The sequence below is a fragment of the Lethenteron reissneri genome, chromosome 18, assembly GCF_015708825.2.
Source record: "Lethenteron reissneri isolate LAM-NWPU_2019-01 chromosome 18, ASM1570882v1, whole genome shotgun sequence".
Lineage (NCBI taxonomy): Eukaryota > Metazoa > Chordata > Hyperoartia > Petromyzontiformes > Petromyzontidae > Lethenteron > Lethenteron reissneri.
This window is the reverse complement of record NC_083796.1, coordinates 14684624-14705113: the sequence shown is the minus strand read 5'-3', so window position 1 is coordinate 14705113 and position 20490 is coordinate 14684624. Positions and strand designations below refer to the sequence as shown.

The window sequence follows — 20490 nt, the reverse complement described above, 5'->3', positions numbered from 1 at the left end:
GATTCCCCCTATAGCCTTAACAGGCTGTTGGGGCAAGTGCTGTTAGGGAGCACCTATGCAGGCCGGCACGACACATAAGGGGTTGGGTGGCCAGCACCACGCCCAACCGCGTTTGTCTCGCCAGTGCTGATGTTGATACACTGCACAGAGTACTCATTTGAGGCCAAGTCGACCTAGGTGAGGCCAAAAAACGGTTTAAATATTCTCCACTGCTCTTGGTCGCACACAGGCACGCACGCACAGCGCAACGGTGGCCCAGCCGTGCCGGGCTCCGCCTTACCGAGGACGAGGCCTCCTCGCCGGACACGCTGGCCGCCTCGAGCCGCCGGTTCAGCTCGTCGGACAGCGCCGCCGAGGGCGGCTCTGGCTCAGGGCTCTCCGAGGGCGGGGGTGGGGTAGCCAAAGCGGGCACCGGCGAGGGCGCGGGCGAGGTGGCTGGCGAGGGCACCGGAGACGGCGCGGGCGGGGGCGTTGGGGGGACGGGCGGCTCCGGTGCGGTGCTCGGCTGGCTCTCCGCTACCGGCTCCAGCAGCTCCCAGTTCAGCTGCACGGAGCAAGGGTGACACCACGGAGGGGTGGGGGTCACACGGTCACGACTGCTCGGGGCTCAACGATGCCCCGAGTCTCGGAGAACCAAACGAAGTTCTTGCAGCAATAAGAAACGTGCGTGTCGTGCACGGAGACGCTGGGCCGACACGCGCACAGCAGGGGTGCTGCAGCAGACTGCTCGACGTGCAACGATGAGGCTGCGTGTTTAAATCTCGGTCACGGGTTCGCTCGACCCTGGAGCGCTCATTAAACGAGTATCAATTTGTGGGAGGTCAACAGTAACGGTCCCGTGGGAAAACTGAACAAGCAAAAGAAACGTGCAAGTTTTCCCACCGAGCAGTGCCGGGGGTTTCCTGCCTTCGCAAAGCAGAATGCGCGGGGGAGAACCGCTGCTTTTAAATAGGGGCCGAATGAATAAACCACAGTTTAAAGTTGATTCATCAACTTCAATAATGTTGCAAGCGATAAAGAAATGCTTTAATCTGCATCATTGCACAGATGTGTCCTACCTTCATTGCACACACAGTGGCAGATGAGACATGGAGATAAAGGGAATTCACAGGCACACTTTAAGAGAACTGCAGCAGCTAGAAAGTAAAAATATGAATGTGGCTCTCCGATGACTCCCAGCCCGTTCAGGTAATTGAAACCATCGGGAGGACGAAAGTCAACATGGAAGACGGGGGCCCACGTGACGTCGAGACAGGCAAGTGCAGGGCGCAGGGCCTTGCCGCACCTCGGAGTTGTCCCGCGAGTCGGTCGCTTCCACGTCCTCGCTGATCTGCCGCCGCGAGCGGAAGATGTTCTGCGCCTGCTGGTCGATCTCCCGGATGTGCGTCTCCGACTCCGGCGTCGCCTCTCTGTGCACGCACACACTCACAACGTCAACCTCCCTCACAGACACACACACACACACGTCAGTCCCTCACACACACATGCCTCAAAAACAAAGACCCTCCGTATAGCCTTAACAGACTGTTGGGGCAAGTACTGTTAGCGAGGGGGTGGGTGGCCAGCACCACGCCCAACCGCTTTTCGCTCCTCCGTGACGATGTTTACACACCACACCAGGTACTCAATTGAGGCTGAGTCGACCTAGGGGAGGCCTAGGACCGGTTCAGATAATTGCCACTGGTGTTGGCCGTGAGCGGGAATTGAACCCGTGTCGCTAGGTTCAAAGCGCAGTGTGCTAAACACTACACGACAGCTCCACTTTGTCACCATCCCTCACACGTACATATGACAAAGACAAAAACCCCTATATAACCTTAAGATAATGTTGGGGCAAGTGCTGTTAAGCGAGCACCTATGAAGGCCAGCACAGCACACGAGGGGGTGGGTGGCCAGCACCACGGCCGGCCGCCTTTGTCAGTGACCTTTCTGTTTACACATCGCACCAGGTACTCAATTGAGGCTGAGTCGACCGAGGGGAGGCCCAGGACCGGTTCAGATAATTGTCACTGGTGTTGGCCGTGAGCGGGAATCGAATTCGCGTTGCCGGGTCCGTAGCGCAGCGTAGCGCTAACCGCTACACCACCGCTCCACACAAATGACACCCTCCATCACACACACACACACACAGAAAGGTCACGGTCTCGACTAAACAAATGGACATATTTCCAGGTAAGTTAATTATTTTTAACCAACACTGGTGGCTAACATCAGTGATCAACCAGCTATAAAGGGAGGTCACAATGACCATCATCTACACATCAAACATTGTATTTGAGGTTGGAATTTGAAAATTCTTCGCACGTGTTGAAAACTGAATTACAAATACCAAATGGGCAATTAGAAAAGGCAGTATCGAGCCCACACCTGTGAGCTCCCCAACAATCACTTAAACAAATATATACCACGCAAATTACCCTTTGCATCATCAAAAGTCAAATTACATAAGTACCCAATAGAATTGAAAAATTAGGAGATAAGTACGCGAGTCACCTAAACTAACTATTGCTAATACAAACGTGCAGCATATGAGACTGCATGGCAACAGATGAAAGCGTGGCCGTGAAGAAGGCGGGATGACTCTGGGGCCTCATTGTCCTGGAGGCTCAGAGCAAGCGTCACAGATCCTGCACTCAAATCTGGGCAGCCTTCCCACGCTGTGTTTCCATCATGGGCATTCACTCAAATACACTCCCCCCACTCCCGCAAAGCAATGCCAGGCCACTCAAAAAGCACTGCCTAGGAGGTGGCAAGTCGAGCAAATGTGTTCTTGAACCCATCTGTGCGGAGCTTGAAACGCGATCGCCTCGTAAGTGTTGGGGTTTTTTCAGGTACTCCCGTTTCCTTCCACAAGCCAAACATCCCCAATGCGGGACCATCCTAAAAAACAATCTTGAGACTCGGTGAGGTGCTTTCCTGGACAACCAAAGAGAATAAGTATAATATTTGGTCAGGGGTCAACTCGGCACACTCAGCAGGGACAATGAAATGCACTCGTTAATGGAATTGGTAAAATATCCCAATGCCCCTGCACCTTCGAAAATACATGGCATTATTGTAATTTATGATTATAATTCATTTGCACGCATTCCTAGATAAATACATCAAAGCGAGTTCCTCCTCAAATGAGCATCGAGGCTGTGCTCATCTCTTGGCTAAAGCCCTGAGAGGCCAGTGGAACAGAAATTCCACATTCCTATGGCGGAGACGATTCTATTCATAGGACAACCACCGTTGACTTCACCGCAAAGTGGCACCCATTTAATCGACCCCACGAGGCACGATGGGCCGAGTCAACCGCCAAGGAGGATTCAAACTCGCAACCCTCCGAATGCGATCCGCTCGCTCGACCGCCGAGCCGAGCCGGCTGATAAACAAAGGGGGCATTATAATTATTCCTTTTAGAATCTACCCAACACGAGCTGCCCCAGTGGCATTTCCTGGAGGGAGGGGCGAGGCGTGCAAGGCTTACACGGTGCTGGGGCGGACCCACTGCGTGGAGCGCGTGCGGTGGTTCACGAAGTACGTGCGGCCCAGGTTGTCCTGCCTCTCCTCCCAGTCGACGGGCAGCGGCGGTAGCTGCTGCTCGTTCGTTCGCTGGGTGGCGGCGGCGTCCGGGTGCTCCAGCACCTCCCAGCCGGGCTGCTGGCGGTGTGCAGGGTCACATGCGTGGCGGCGTTAAGACGCGCGCGCGGGAGATCGCAACACGGCGGGGAAGCAGCACACGGTGGGGTTAGAACGCGAGTTCGGTGAAGCGGCCCAGGGGTTGCGCGTTTGCTGCTTTTTGCAGAAGTTCACGGTTGGAATCAAGAGGCCGCCTCGGTTATTATCGCTGGTGTAGCAATCGTAATAATACTGAGTGCTGCCCGCTCAACAGTGCACGTTAAAGATCCCGGGACGTCATTCGCAAGAGTATGCCACTGTTGCGCTGGTGTCGTGAGGTCCAAATTTGCCAAATTGAAGAATTACACCACAAATGACTCAATTGGATATACAAGGCAATCATCCTCCTCTACTGCAAAAATTAATCAGGACCCTCCTGGAAAAGTTATGAGACCCAGCGAAGCTTTCCCGGTTAACCTAAGCGTAATAATGAAATAGACAGCGAGGTTTTAACACAGCAGATTGTAACATACGGTGAGGCTCACAACGCACGATGGGCTAATTACACGTGCTGGGTTTATACAGCACGCCGTTGGGTAATGAGATGCGGCAATATCAAAAGATGGGGCTATAACAAAGTGTGTATCGGGTTAGTATTCCCTTTATTGAAGAATGTAGATATGAATTTCTATTAAAATTATGTAAAATGGTGCACTTATCTTTTCACATGTGTATTTTTAGTTGCTGCTGTTCTTGGCACAGGTTTGTTTCCCCATCGGCCGATGCCCCCCTCGCTGCGTTTCATTATCGCGGACGTCCCATGCACAACGGACTCCTCTGGGTGGTCTCTCGCCCCCGTAAGTTGTAATAATGATTTAACAATGCCAAGCCGCCAGCGTCGTCACACATTTATTTTCGGAAATGTCGGTGGCTTTGTGAAAATGTTGAAATGCCAATCAGCAGCGGATGAGGAATAAAGGAATTTTTTCCTCAAAGCTAAATAATTTTAAAACACAATCTTTTAAATATAATTGGGTGATGTGCAAGAAATGTTTCAATTGGACTGCATGCGCAACGAGATACAGATAACAATTTATATTTGGCATTACCATACTTTTTTGCAAGATTTAATCGAGCAAGATTATTAAGTTCTGGGCACGTGTCACACAAACACACTAAGGGGGGCATCGTGTTTGTGAACACAGCAGAGTGGCGGAGACAGCCGCTGTGATTTATTTGGCTTACACGAGTTGCACTTCTGGTAATTTTCAATTCCATTAAGGGTGGAAAATTCTTCATGAATAATAAAAGAGTAGGCAATTATCAAGGACCCCCTTCTCTCCACAGCTAAAAGCCAAGCAAACAACACATCACAGAATACAGTACGGACAATTCCGGCATCGTACACAGTGCACGAGTGCACACGGACTCGAGGATGCGATGCAGAACAAATGACGGCCAAGGGCCCACGTACGAGACGGTTAACATCGCACGGTCAAACGTCACAACCCACACTCGCACAAAGGTGACGGATTACCTCCGATTCTTCAGTCTGCTCGGGGGTCTCCTCGTTGATGCCATTCTGGGGCAAGTAGGCCATCTTGAGCCTCAGGTAGCCCTTCACCCGGGATTTATGACTGCAGTTACACGGGGGAAAATAAACAACCCACACAGAACACGTGAAGCGTTAAATAATTATCAACGCGTTATGAGGGGATGTGCATCGGACCTTGCGCGTCCACAAAGAGCATTGCTTCCTGCGCATGTGCAGGAGGTCGCCGTTTGCTCGCACACGGCAGATGAGGACCCAGCGGAAAGGGTCGAGTTTTTTAACTGCAAATTGGAAGTGGCAGGGTGGCTCGAGCAGCTACTGCTCATCGCTGAGCAATGAGCGGACACCGTCGCGAGTCTGGATGATTGATCCACACATCGGCCACCTGTGATTATTAAACCCATAAGTAGTTGTACACCGATAATTGGTTCTTTACCCTTCTATCTGGCAACAAAACTGACACCTTTTTACAAGGAGTCATGTTTGCATAGACCGCAATACCTGCAGTCACAAATACAAACAAAAGACATAACTCTGATAATGTGCACTGTCCTTGAAGTTGATTGGTCCACACCCGAGACAGCTTTCCTTCGAGCCTAGTCTCATATGGGTTGGACCAGATGACGCCAAAAGGCGCCTTTTGGCGTCATCTGGTCCAACCCATATGAGACTAGGCTCGAAGGAAAGCTGTCTCGGGTGTGGACCAATCAACTTCAAGGACAGTGCACATTATCAGAGTTATGTCTTTTGTTTGTATTTGTGACTGCAGGTATTGCGGTCTATGCAAACATGACTCCTTGCAAAAAGGTGTCAGTTTTGTTGCCAGATAGAAGGGTAAAGAACCAATTATCATATTTTTACTGGCAAATGAGGTCCCCATAGTAGTTGTACACCATCATATTCTGGGGAAATTTCCTAACCTATTGTTCCATCACTGCTTTCTGAATTTAAATGTATTTATCCTAAAGACATGATGCCAAATTACACAATTGAGTTACAATTCGAGATTAAATTAAAAAAACGCAAATATAACATTCACTCGTTTGTAACAGAAAGTGGAAACGACCCATAAATAGCATTTGCACGTGCGAGCGTTGTGGACCAAACAAACATTCCATTTTCACTTAAAAGACAAATTTTAAGTGGGGATGTTACCTCCGTGGCCGCAACAGGAAGTCCTTGAAGGTGTACGGTCTCTCCCTGGTGGGGTCCTCAGTCTGCAACAAAAAAACGAACGCAGCTTTACCTTGGTTAAGCTCCGTGCAAACACAATACGGCCGATTTCTAAAAAAAACTTTGCTTTGCGTGGCATAGCATGCATGCAGCTTGTTAGTGATGTCTGAATTGTATCGGGCAACAGCAAGAGCATATTTCTCAATTGATGCTATCTGAAATTGGCCAGAGATCACTTTGAAAAGGACCCGGAATACCTCAGAGCGGCTGTTATCACTCGTGTTGTGCACAAGAGAGAACTGGCTATGGTTAATGGTGCCAATCGCTTTCCACAGCCCACGCAATTAGTTCAATGGCACCGGTGTTTGGAAGGTGCTCATCTCTGCTAACAGCACGGACAAGCGGAAAGGCAGCGAGAACTGGTGCCAATAGTTGCCCAAGCTCTGTGGCCCTATATTGGGTTGTTTGGCCAACTGCATGGAATTATTTTTGTAGATTGCATGCTAAGCATTAACCTATGTGCCACGCACAGCAGACATTGATGATACACGGTGACAGATGAATGCGATAACCGTGACAAGGCATATTAATCATTAAACGGCTTTGTCAACTCACTACTGGATGAAGGCCTCTCCATCCCGACGTGTGACTGTACTACACTACATTGGCCAGTGTGGGTTGGTAAATGGTAGGACCGGTTCAGACAGCCCTTGCCACTAACGTTATCCACGGCTGAGAATTTAATTCGGTTGCTGGGTTCTTAGCTCACTGCGCCAACCACTGCACCGCCACTCCGCCTCCAAGTGTATGCCTCTGCAGTGCTGCGCTACACGTATTGGGTTTGCTCCGAGGGACTCGTAACACGCGTGGAAAAGACAACAGCTCCGATGAGAAAGAGGCGAGCATCGATTGTTAAATTGGCAGCTGACCACGAACGGAAAGTCACCCTCCGATTGCAGTGCATGCAGCGCTAAATACCGGGAGGTGGCCGAGCGGGACATCCACCTGGCCCAGGAAGTCATCTCTCGTCTGAAACAAACAACAACCAAGAAACGTCACATGCGAGTTAAGCAATAATTAATATCAATTGATACGTAACATTTTTAATCACCGCCAGAGTTATCACATGTACTGCACTATTTAATTCACAAGACACTCAGGGTACAGCCTCAAATAACCTTTGCAGAAAATATTTTACATTGTGCAAAGGACATAGCTAGCACTTAATGAATATTTAATTATTAAACGTGGAATGCTTTTTTCCAAGGTGAATAGAAAATAAAATAATCAGTAATGGGGAAAAAACTGTGCTTTAATTAGTTCATTAATATTGACGTTGGGACTGGGATGGAAGTCGTGCAGTTACAAACACAGACCAAAACACCGTACCACTGCTGCCATTCACAGTACCTTACAAAAGAGAAAATAAATATCACACCAAGGCTCTTCTTCCCTCAAGTTATTTAACGAACAAGCACGAAAGGTCTCTTGTGATCATCCTGAAAAAGTTGAAAATTGTTTTTTCTTCTTATTATTATTAAAATACAGTTCGCCTGGAGAATCCCTTGCGACCGAACATCTCGTTTGGAAAAAGTCTCTAGAGACACCCTCCACTGCACCAATGAGCGTCAAAAGAAATGCCGCAATTGTTTTGTTTCGTTCACAGAAATTCGGAACATCAAAACGTTCCAACCGAAGATCAACCACCTGGAAATTATCATTCAAATGCCTGTGCAGGTCAGCCGAGGGCCGTCCTACCGATTCGAGGAGGAAAACCCCAGATGTTCAATGAACGTCACTTTTTACAGCGAGACAACCCCACGTGACTTGAGCAACAACACTCAGTAAAGGAAAAACACTGAATTTGTAAGACATGTAGTGACGAGATTTGTTAGTCTACGTCATTAATGGGTGAACTAAATAACAGGGCTACACTTTACACCATGTTTTACATCCTAGTGTGCGTGCAACAGCTGGAGAAAGATTTGTTTCTCAGCTTGCAGAATAGAAATCACACGGAGCCAGGCACTCGGCAATGCAAGCTTCTGCAAGTGCACGACTGTGCCTTGAAGACCAAGGTGTCATATTTTTCAGTTAAAAGCTACAAGTCGTACATTTATTTATAGGCACCAGATATCGGGTTCAACTTCAGAGACCTTAATGGAAACATTCGGTATGGGGAGTGCAACGGTAACGGATAACCAGGGGCCAAATGTGTCCTCGGGCTGGCCTGCTCAACACATTTATCAATTCACACATCGATTTTCCTTCATAATACATTTAAATAATAATAAAACTCCCACCGTGTGCCATACACGAGCTCGTGTGAAGACCACTCGAACATATTGCTTTGTAACCGAGTTACCACAATATTTTCATGAAATAAAACGGATTGTCTCGCTGATATTAACTGCTTAAATGGAAAATATCCCCGACAGAATAAGCCAAAAATAGCAACTGGGTGAAACGTTGTAGGCGATGCAGAATTGGTTGCTTTGACAAATTGTTGACACACAGCCCAATGCGAATTCAAAGATATTGGCTCCGTAAGAAATGCACGGCTGGCATGCGGCACTGGACAGTGTTCTCCCCCACTTAAATAGCAAGCATAAAAACGCAAAGCTGTGCGCAGTGCACAAACCAATACAGTCTTGATTTGAAGCTTTCGTGACTGCAATACAGCTTCGACAAACCTCATGAATAACATCAGTCTTAAAATGGAAATATATATGGTGACTAACGTTTTAGACAATCAAGCTTTTTCAGGTTCACTGCGTTGGTCAGGTTGCAAAACAAACCACTCGGTTTCACGGAAGCTTTTACATTATTTGCCCCACCAAGCACACAAATTAAATGCAATGTTTACCCTGAAAAGCCCTCGATATGCTACTTAAGTGAGAACCCACCATGTTGTTGTCAATGGAACCTTCGAATCATTGCCGGTGACCAGGCCTGAGACCACCGCCTCGGGATCTCAACAGCGGTAACACGAGCACCGTCACAACGAGTTGTCAAGGCGTCTTTGAAACGTACCCCAGTGCGAACGAACGTGCGGCAGGAATGGCACTGCTGTTGCTGGCTGTCAAGCCTGTGTGCGAATGTTGCTTTTTTCTGGATAGCGGAGGCAAGATCTCACACACTGTTTGTGTGGCATGCACAATGTCTACCTTCACAGCGCCTTCATATCGCCTGGTTTAATAACGCTCCGAATGCGAGCAGCAGGCAATGGCGGTACGAGTGCCAACAAGGGCTGCCAATTCCAACCAATTAATATCAGATGCTTCTAAGCAACTTTACATTAAGCATTAGAAAAATAACCCCAATTTCCTATGCCAAGATGAGAAACACTCAAGGACAGGAACAAACAGACATCATCAGCAGCTTCTCTGAAATGTATTTGTGTCCGTTACCAAATGCTCGAAGATGACTCACAATATGTCTAAATTCACATCAATTAATGCATAGGACCAATTTGCGAAATAATGTATAAAATCAGTACCAGCTTGTCAAAAGCCATTATTCTACAAACTCAACTGCTAACCAGGATCAGTGATGGACACGTTTTAGCTCCTGCTGGATTCAAGCCTTCCCACATTACTACCGACGGCATCTCCTGCTTATATGCGAGCTAATCTCAGGCGTTCCCTCCTTTGGGGTTATTTTTCTTGTACCATCTTGTTTTCGGATAGTGTTGCTCGTAGTTGCAAAAGGGATTTGGTATTGTTTTCGTACACAGCAAACAGCATTAGGCCACTAAGGGTGCAGCTATTGAGGCAAGCCATGCCTCCACACATAGGGTGGCAATACAAAGCATGTTGTGAGCTGACATCACGTGCTGCCGCTGCCATCATGTTACAAAGGATTCATGAAAGAGAGAGCCGCTCAACAGACGTGAAAACCGTGCCAGTGGCAGCCAATTTAGAAAGGGCGTGGGCAGTTCTTGCAGATTATCATCGCAGGTCAACGGATGAAGATTACAATTTTTCTGTAAATAGAAATCGCTGCTTATGAAGAACGTGTTTTAGCCATACAATGATATATATTTATCTTGATATTGTATAGACTGCATGACCTCAATTGCTAGTTTGAGGTCATACAATTAAATGCATACCAACACTCATTCTACTTACGAAATCGTGTTCAAATTACACTCAATAGATGGTCCGACAGATTCTGAAATGGAATTAAACAGAGCCCCAATTCTCCTGCCTGGATAAATACATGTGGATCATCGACCATAGTACACAATCAGAGCCACTTGATTTAACACGCAAAACACACCCTTAGAAAACTCACCCCAACTAACATAACAGAAGAAACACAAGTCGCTTGTAATAACAACATATAATGGGTTTTCTTCATTGGAGTGCTGGCAAGTTCTTAATATAAATCACAAATAATGTTGGAAGAAACAGGGGGGCGTGTGCAGCGCACTCCGTCACGAACCCGGCGACCCGAGCGATAGTCTGAGCCCACGGCTAACATCAGTGGCGAGTGACACCTGGACCGGTCCTGGTTCGGACCCCCGCTTCACCGACCCGCATGAACCATCGTGTGGAGAGTGGCCAAATAACCACCACGGGGGAAGCCTTCATCCAGCAGCGGATTGACAAAGGTGTAAAATATTGCTGTTGCAATTTTAAACATTAGTTTAAAAGTGTTACATCTTTATTAATTACACTAGAGCAGATTAGATTAAATTAAATATTGGTATGCAAGATCATACATATTTGATGTGCGAATGGAATAACAATGCACTAAAAAGGCAAATTAAACAATTAAAGTGAACCGACCACGATGAAATTCATGAATTGCTACAAATATTTATATCTCTTGTATCACTGTCGATACTTAATATGCAGGTAACAAGTCCATTTGTATATATCGGGACATAAACCATCTATGCAATTCAAATATTAAGATCAAAATGAAACGTACATTTGATAAGACGCACATACTATAAGAGTATAGTGCCACTCACCCTGGATGTGGTTAAAGCAGCGCTGGAGAAACTGGATAGAAAGAACATCTCGACACAGAGGTGCGGAGGCAGCCAGCCAGACAGACAGACGGCAACACGCGACTGGTCCCTTCTGAGCTCACGGCAGAGTGCTCGCTCACGGACGCAGCGCTGCTTATCACAACACCACACCCCTCTCATACAACGCCACGTGGTGTGTGTGGCAGCAGCGTGCCCGCCAACAGCAGCAGTGCACGCAGCAGGGTTGTATCACGGAGGCGATCCACAAATCCAATGTCCACAATTTACGGACGGAAATTGAAGATAAATTCCAGAGCCTCATTTGCATGTTCCCAGCATCTTTTGCCTTGAATTAATGACACTCATTGACATCTTTCATTAAAATATTAACACAAAGAGAAGCATATGCGGTATGCAAAAGTGTACTCAAGTGGCATACACGCTTTCTGAATGAAGCTCTAATTTAATGCATTTATATACAAGACTCAAACTACTCCAGCTGCTCAGTTTCATTTTCTTGAATGTTCATTTCGGCCAGCTCAATTAACCTGTTGCACACTCCTCATTTACATGGAAGATCATTTGAATTGCATTGCATATATGAAGAGGGTGTCTAAATCGGCACGCAAAAGGTGGAGTTTATTGTTATTAAGCTCCGCATTATCCAGATTGTTATTTCATTGTGAGCTGCGCTGTCCGCAAGAAGGTAAACTGCAATGTTTCCCCCTTTGCCTCAATATACTGTCACAATGAATGGTTTTCCGCTTCCACTTGATTTGACGCGCTGTCAAATAAAGTGTGATGCAACCGAGGCCAACCTTGCAAACAGGACCGTGTTTGTCCGAGAGGGTTGTTTTCATGACAACGATAATCATAATTTCAACCGTCACGCAACGCGCAGTATTCACTCGCTCCCGAAGAAAGGAACGACGCAAAGGCGCAAACAATCACCGGTGGGAAAGCAGCGCCAGGACGGCCGGCACCAACATTTTCCCAATGCTCTGCAGTTCTCTACATATGTAAGGTTGTTATCGGCCCACGAATGCAAGTCTTCACATTTCAGAGCAAACTCGCACATGAGAGGGGGCAACACTCTATCCCATACAGAGGAAACAAGTGGAGTCCACACATTTGTTCTACCGCATTCTCTTGGCGACGCCCACTCGAAGGGAGTTTCACAAACATCTGTGTGTGGATCCACCAGCGCTCACGGCATACAGGTGTGCTCCATCACCGCACTGGTGGCGATGATATAATTGTTGCATTGCTTAACAGCAACACTCAAGGGCACATTAAATAAGCATATCTGCACTTTACATGAGATAATTAAAAGGCATAGCCCTGCAATGTCTTGCCACAACCAGTGTCTGGGCCTCCACTGGAGGGAGCTCCGGGGAGCCCCTCCACATGGTCATTCTAACAGGTAGCAGGCTTTGGGGACCAACATGATCCATAATAAAGGTTTTTTTGCGTTAGATCGCGTAAATATAAATGTGTACAATGCTGATTTAACGACACCTCCAGAGAGCATTTACTCTACCCTTCGACAAAGGCCACGCATCTTGGAACAGGTGCGAGTACGCACACTTGACCCCATCACACACGATCTGCTGATCAACTAACTCCGGCGAACCCATTTATACCGTGGGTGGACAGAGGCGGTGTGCAGGTGTGGGGGGGGGATTGAAGAAACTTGCCCCTCAATATCAACGGCTAAACTGGGAGATGGAATCGAACCGCCGGCGACCTCCGGATTGCAAGTCCAGCGGGGTGTCAACTACTGCACACCACAGCGGAGGCGTGCGTGGCGCAGTGGGGTCCCCCCCTCCCCCCCTTGGGGAAAAACAAATACCACCAAGGAGATAGAGGAGTGGAAATAATTAACTTGATGAAGAGCTCAAAAGACTCTAAATAACAATAAGCCGGCTCACGTGCTGGACATTAGTTATATAACAAACGGGAGGAATTTTGGGAGTCAGGTGAAAAACACTGGCAGGGGGTTTGAATTACGTGGGTCAACGAGAGGCAGAATAATGCGCGTGAGAGCGCACAGCGTGCCTCTCACATAGTCTCAACGTTTCACCAACGAGTCATTCCTCGCCGCACCGGCGACCACCGGGCAACTCCTGCATTGTGGAGTCTGCCGCACGGGGAGCAGCAGCGTTCTCCGTGCCACTCGAGGCAGAGGCCGAGCCGCGGCTGTGAGCGAGCAGCTCGACCTCTCTGGAGGCACAGGCACTCTCGAGAGGTGCTCGGCGGAAGCCAGGGGCTCCGCCGGCGTCGTTTAGAAGCGCCGCGCTATGCGGCCGGACAGTGGCGGCTGCTTTTTCTGCCACCAGAAATAGCAACCTAAGAATAGAGTGTGTTCTCTGTAAACAGACATGGAAACAGCAGATTTAATTAGGAGCGTGGACCTTTCTTAACCCTCGTTCGGCGCACACTGTTTAAGCGGCTTCCCAAACGGTGCGGCTAGTTGATCGCGTTTCCCTTATTATTCTCCACAGTGCTCCACATTCCAGGCAATGCATCGCAATGCAAAGCCGATGTTGGGGCAATGGATATCACGGTCAAGCGTTGTGCGTGCCAGCCACTGCCATGTGGCGGTTTGCGCTCGCACGCTAAGTCGTTGTGCTTTAAATACCCTGAATTACCACGCGCTCATTTCGCGGATATGGAGAGTCGTGCGGCAAATTCGTCCAATAATACCCAGTTTATCCACAATTCTTTGCCCCGTGGGGGTTGAGTAACAATGGCAACTAACCTCGAGAATGATAGGATCTGTAACATTGGTCCTCCCCTGTAACCGCATGGATAATATGAGTTTCGTCAGCGTATATATATTTTTTTAATATGGCGTACATTTATAAACATTTGTCGAATATGGGTAATGCTATGAAAAAATGACTAACCTTGCGATTTTTTTCGCTTACAGCTAACATGCTTTAAATAATGCCAGGCAGTGTTCCGTAACAGAGGTGGAATTCAAACTAATGAACCCCTTTCACTGCGTTTCCTGAGTGGCGAGCTGACCCTGACGGTGGCCCGGCTAGTGTGCCGCCAGCACCAGTAAACCTTGCAGAAAAGGGTTCGCAATTACAAAGCTCACTTTGGTTTGGAGCGTCTTCACAGTGTCCTCACAGTGATGGCTTTAGGAGCAGAGTAACTCACACCCATCACCTTACGACCTGCGAAACAATTCCCATGAGCTACCGTCGCCGTAAGCCATTTCGGAACAACACTGCCACCAGGCTCACGGGGAGTTCATGGCCACCGTCTTTGCTCGTCTCTGTGGATTGTACGGAGCTCCTGCCCCGAGTTCAGTCAAATCACTCGCAAGTGTGGAGTTGTGGTGTCTCTACATTATCCACGTGTCACTTTAATGATATCGGAGAACACGTTAAAAAATATCAAGATTCTGAATGGATTGTTTACAAAAAGCATTGGGCTTATCCACTTCCCTACCATCCACCTCCCTGACCTTTGCCTGGCTTCCTGCCAGGAATAAGTGTGCATTGCCTGGGTCAGTTTCTAGACCTTGAGGTGGAGAAACGAAAGGGCGATGGTGCAGTGCTGCCCATGGAGACCAAACTGATTGGGCCGAACCAGGATAAACGCAGCACAACAAACGCGGTATCATGGAGACGGGACAGGCGATCAAGGTGCAACAGCACCCCTCGGCATGCATTTCACGGCATTCCCTCTTCATTTGGAGTAAAATAGGCGTTCCTTTACGTCAGATGTTTCAGAAAATTCACAGTATTTTAGCCTGCATCGGTAATTTGTTTTACTTCGTTGACCAAGTTAGCACATCATATTAACACGTAGATCTTCATTAAGATGCTTGATGTAGTTTCAGATGAAAAGTCAAATCTGTCCGCTAAATCTGGTTGTGAGAATTTCTCTTCAACTTACTGCCGCGCTGAAACATTAACGACTGGCGGATTAAACGCTCGTGTGGCATGCGCGACGATTTATTTTGTTTGGCGACGTCACGCGGTGGAGGGTCTTGCGACAAAAATTTTACCAGGTCATTCGGTGGCCCAAGACAACAAAATTGTGATAAATGATGGTACCAACTATTATTTAATTAATTATCGTACATCATGGTACTACAGTATTCTTATACCACGGATTTTAAACATCACATGACAGGATAGAATTGATTGTGAACTGGCAGCAAAAGGAAATAATCAACGTGAACCACACGACGCGTATGAGCAGTGCGTAGTCTCCAGTGGCGTTCTGTGCGGGGTTATATTGGCTTCCGAAGTAAAATCCGCTCGTTAATTATTTATTGGAACTTTCCGACAATAGCAAAATGTACAACCTGATGAGTATATTTGTATCGGTTGGAGCCCCGCACGTAAATGATGAAACGTCTTCCTCGTGTTCGTTGAGAAGGAACTTCTTGTGTGCTTAATCGACTCTTGCCAGGTAATTAAGCACAATAATGAGAATGACATTATAACAGATCATTCATTTTGGAATTAAACATTAACTACCGTAAAAATGCATATAAATAATATATGTCAGGGCTCGTGTTTACACATTAACTTAATAGGCTCCCTGCATGGCTAGATTTAATAAATGTTTAAGTAAGACCTCATTTTATTAAGACAAATGTTTCCTGAAACAGAGGAAATATTCAAAACATGAATATGGCGAGAAATTCACCACTATCCTCTATACATATGTAAGCATGTGCAACTTTTGTCCAAATGGCTGAAGGTAGCTTGAGTCACCAAACATGTGGAAAGGGGACCTTGAACACATGCTCTTTGAAGATAAACTTACATAATGCTGCACATGAACCATATGGTATATGCATTCACCTGTGAGATGCGTGCCTCACTCACGGTTTCGAAATTAATAAAACGATTGAGTATGTGAACCGCAAATCATTGTCACTCTCTCCACTCAAATCCAGCGAACTATTACGATGCTTCTTGTCTCTACAAATACAAAGGTCTCCCCCCCCCCCCCCCCATATAGCCTAGAAGAGACTTTTGGGGCAAGTGCTCTTCACGAACACCTATGAAGGACAGCATGACACACGTCATGGAGCAAATGCTGGAAAGTAATCCCGCTGTGTTTGAGTCCCCAGCGGATTACATAACCCGGCCCTCACTCTGCAGCTATAAGCAGATTTAGGGTCAAAAATCTTAAAGCAGACACATTTACAGAAACAAAATATACTGCTGGAAAATATCGACTCGGAACACCCACTGCTTTATGGACTTGTGTGTACTTTATCTTGGAGATGGGACAGACCCGCGCCTGTTTATTACGTGTTTTGAGCTGTGTTCCCAAACAAGATCCATTCTTATTTCATATGAACATGAATAGAATGTGGCTGTTGCCCAGGCACTTATTTTTCATCTGCAGGAGATCTATAAAATAAATATGGCTTTATAAAGTAACAAATCTCGTTAAGTTCAAATTGTACCTTGCATTAATCACAATCGTAACCAAAACATTTAGCAGAAAATCGATAAATTAAGGATGCAACTGAATATTTGCTTTCCATCAGAGGTAGAAACACCTACACCATTGGAATGTGGAAGTTCCCACACCGACTCTGGGCTATCAGTCCTGTATGGCTTGAGCAGGGAAGCATTGCGGTGATATGTTGTTATAAACCACAGCACACCGTGGAACTGGGCCATAATGAACATGGCTATTACGAAATGTGTTTAGTTTTTTCAAAATGAGCTAATATATTTTGCCTGAAAAATGTCCCGCTCGGTTCAATTGGCTTCATTGAAATGGAACCGAAGCAGAATAAATAAGCGAGACCCCGCGAAGTTCACTGCAGCAATGCAGCTGCAGGGAATGGCTGCAGCAAATGTGGTGGTGGCTGGGTTCAGGCTCCTCGCTTGGTCTAAGGCCCAGGGCCCAGGGGGACACCGAGGCCCAGAGGTTAGCAGTGGTCCCCCCAGCAACACCGATACAACACACACACACGGTACCTTTTCCACCAGACAAAATGATAGAATTTTACAAAGTGAAATAATATTGAGCATATGGCTTTATCCGATATCTCCTTGTAGGCCATTGCATTGTGATCTCTACTTCATCTCAGCCACAATGTAAAAATATATTTGGCAATGAACCCATTATGTTAAACAAGTTAAGGTACAGCTAAAAAGCCAGTCCTCGCTGTTTGAATTCATATTACATGTAATATACATTGTGAAATTGTATTTTAATTAATGGCATGAAGTACTGTGCTTGAATTAGGTATTATTACATTGCTTACAATTGCAAGAAAGTATATTAATATGATAACTTAGAGAATGTCAATTCACTGTGGGATGAAAGTCTTCCCATACCTTGGCAGGCATGGGGGGGTTGTATTAGCATACTTCACCACGCTGGTCAGTCAATACAGTAATGGTAAGCTCACATATCACTTTCCACTCATTTTAGCTGTGGCCGGGAATTTAAGTGAGACCAGCGGGTTTATAGCGCAGCGTGTGAACCAGAACGCCGCTGCTTCCCGAAACGCTGTTTCCACACACGTACACATTATTTTCACTCTTCAGTACTTAAAAATACTCCTAAACAATGCAAGCAAACCCAATCTCACCAAAAATGCAAAGCAGCTCATGCCGTTCGAGCATTGCACAGGGACCAGTCAATAGCGAGCCGTGATGAACAGGTCTCCGTACGAAGCGTAATTGGACGCAGAAATTAAACTCCTTTTAAATCTGCTGCTCTATATGCAGCACCGTTAGTTTCAGTTAACGTGCCGTCCTTTTAATAGAATTTTAAAGCAATCCTTAAAACGATAAACGATAACCCTGCCTCTAAACGACGCGGTAACTGCACCGACGTCAAAATGAAACCAATAGTGATCTCTGTGCAACATTAAGACACTTTTGTATGAAGCAAAGCTGTGAATGTATAATACATGACTGTGGTATATCGGCATAGCATTCATTATGCAGTTGGTGTTGATTAAATAACCTGCAATTTACAAGGATGCGATTTAAAATTCTGCTTTAAAGCCTCGCATGTGCTCAAGGGAAAACCTCACGAGAGCCAATCTCTTGCTTCATTTTCAGCAGAGAATTAAAACCATTTTAATGACTCTGAAACCTATCAGGATCCGATCAATGCGAATGTCCAACAGGTTAAAGGAGCCATGCAAGGTGGTGTCAATACATTATCTCCAACTTGATTTCAACAAACACTGCAAGGTTTTATGAGCTTTTGATTTGAGGGGGTTGGGGGGGTTGAGGCTGAGATCAATCAGTGAGGAACATCGTCAACCAATGCGCCGGACAAAGATTTAGGCACCCATGAGGTCACCTGCACAGCGGCCCGACTACAACTTCAACGTATTGTAAGTGTACATCGGAAAATAAAAAGACCGTTAGGTTAAAAGCACACATCTGAGAATACGCAGGCGATAGTAATTGAGCTGCCGGGGGGGGGGGGGGGCACATCAATTCCCAGGAGGGAAAGGGCTAAAATTAATGTGTGAAATGTATTTATTTTTTTGGTTTTCAAATGCTGTGTAGGTGTGTAAGTAGAGTACAAAAAAACATGCAAGAGAAACGACACGCTTGAACAAACATTCAGATACATTCACCGTAGTCCACGCGACAGATTTTTTTTAACTAACAAAAAAGGCATGTACTACCACGAGCCAAAGCCATTCAGTGGTCATAGCCACCGGGAATTTCTCAAACCAACATCAATTAACATAGGCAGCACCTGTGTATGCTCAGAAGCACAGCTAAGGCATGTACAGAGACGTTCACAAATGGCCTGCGTTTATTTATGGGACACTTGCCTCTTTGAATTTTGAAAAGCTACATTTTCCAAGCCTGCCACTTAAGAAAAAATGTATCCCAAAAAATAAAATGGATCCTGTTTCACAGATACGCGGCCAAGCTCTGTGTGTTCGGGCACTCGCACGCACGGTCGGACGTGCGTCTGTGGTGTGCAGCTTCGTGAATGAGAGAGGAGGAGGAGGCCGTGGCGTCGTCGTAAGGCACGGCCACTGCCCTCTGCTGACCTCACTCTCGCGACGCCACCGAAAGCGTGGGGGCATCGCTCGGCTCTCAACGTCACCGGAGTGCAGCGACTCCGGTGACATTACTCAAAGGCTAGAGGCTTTTTTTTTTCCTCGTGAACAAAACTTTAAAAACTTAACACGTAACCCTCAGCGGCCAATATTAGGATTCTCTGTTCAAACTCACGGCAAACTGCGGGATACAGCCGGAGCGTAAATATAGCTGGCTACAAAATAAAGGGATACATTGGCTGTTTGTGTGTTGCATCTTCATTAAACAAATGTTAATCGTTAGGCAGCTGGGGCAGACCTCATGGTGGGGACACTCACCACTCAGCCAGTCTGCAGAGTGTTGACAATTTTATTCCTGGAACCACTCGGGCATTTGCAGGGTGCCACTAAATGACACTGCCAGCTGTTAAGTACATGTTAAAGACCATGTGACATTGACCACAAGTACACACCACCACGAGACAGCATCAAATGTTGCAAAAGAAATGCGTAGCGATTACAACCATGTAAAACGTAACAAACATTTGAGACCGGGTGCTTTGCAGTGGCCATATGTGTAAACGAAATCACACACCGAATTTTGAGTCACCAGGGCATGTGTCAAGCGAGCTGGAAGCTCCTCGGCCTCAGGTCGTGCTCAACCGCCCCTTTGAAAACTCGCCTTCAAAATAACTCGGGAAAATAGGCTCATGTGCAGAATGTAAGCAGCCCAATGGCAGGATAGCGCAAAGCATCTCGGAAAAGTGGAACCCAATTGCAATGGCAAAGCAAAAAAAGAAGTCGGCATTGAGGTGGCACTTCTCTCGTTTAAAGCCAGTGGTGGGAATTATGGTGGCAGCAAATGTGTGTATCTATGTATATCGAACTTATTTCGCACCGTACGTAGCCAAACGTGCTAATCGGAGGTGCTGGGGAATGACACACTAAACACACAAAGCAGTTATTTTGTTGATTTTCTCACGAGTCAAGCCACAGGCAGGATTTGAACTCACAACCTTCCGTTTATGATCCACTCACTCTACCCGAGCCCGCTGGCTGGATCGGAAAGCACTGCGGTTATCAGCAAGCGCGGGCTGCAATGGGGAGGAGCAAGTATGGGTTCTAATGGGTAGGGCATGTGTGCGGGATGGAGGACAGCTTACAGAG

General features: G+C 46.8%; 1 protein-coding gene across 7 annotated transcripts in view; it reads right to left on the bottom strand.

Annotated features, from left to right (window-relative positions):
• Positions 1 to 20490, bottom strand: part of LOC133343906 (E3 ubiquitin-protein ligase NEDD4-like) — a 99919-nt gene that overhangs the window by 22593 nt on the left and 56836 nt on the right. For 4 of the 7 annotated variants that reach the window (XM_061553905.1, XM_061553901.1, XM_061553903.1 and 1 more), the window contains 6 exons: positions 7307 to 7357; positions 6311 to 6372; positions 5141 to 5240; positions 3473 to 3645; positions 1286 to 1409; positions 281 to 544 (listed from right to left, as the gene is read on the bottom strand). In XM_061553905.1, the coding sequence (XP_061409889.1) occupies positions 281 to 544; positions 1286 to 1409; positions 3473 to 3645; positions 5141 to 5240; positions 6311 to 6372; positions 7307 to 7357 (774 nt within the window). Of the gene's footprint in view, positions 1 to 280; positions 545 to 1285; positions 1410 to 3472; positions 3646 to 5140; positions 5241 to 6310; positions 6373 to 7306; positions 7358 to 11309; positions 11436 to 20490 lie in introns of those variants that run through there. The other 3 variants (XM_061553906.1, XM_061553902.1, XM_061553907.1) reach the window with 2 other exon arrangements.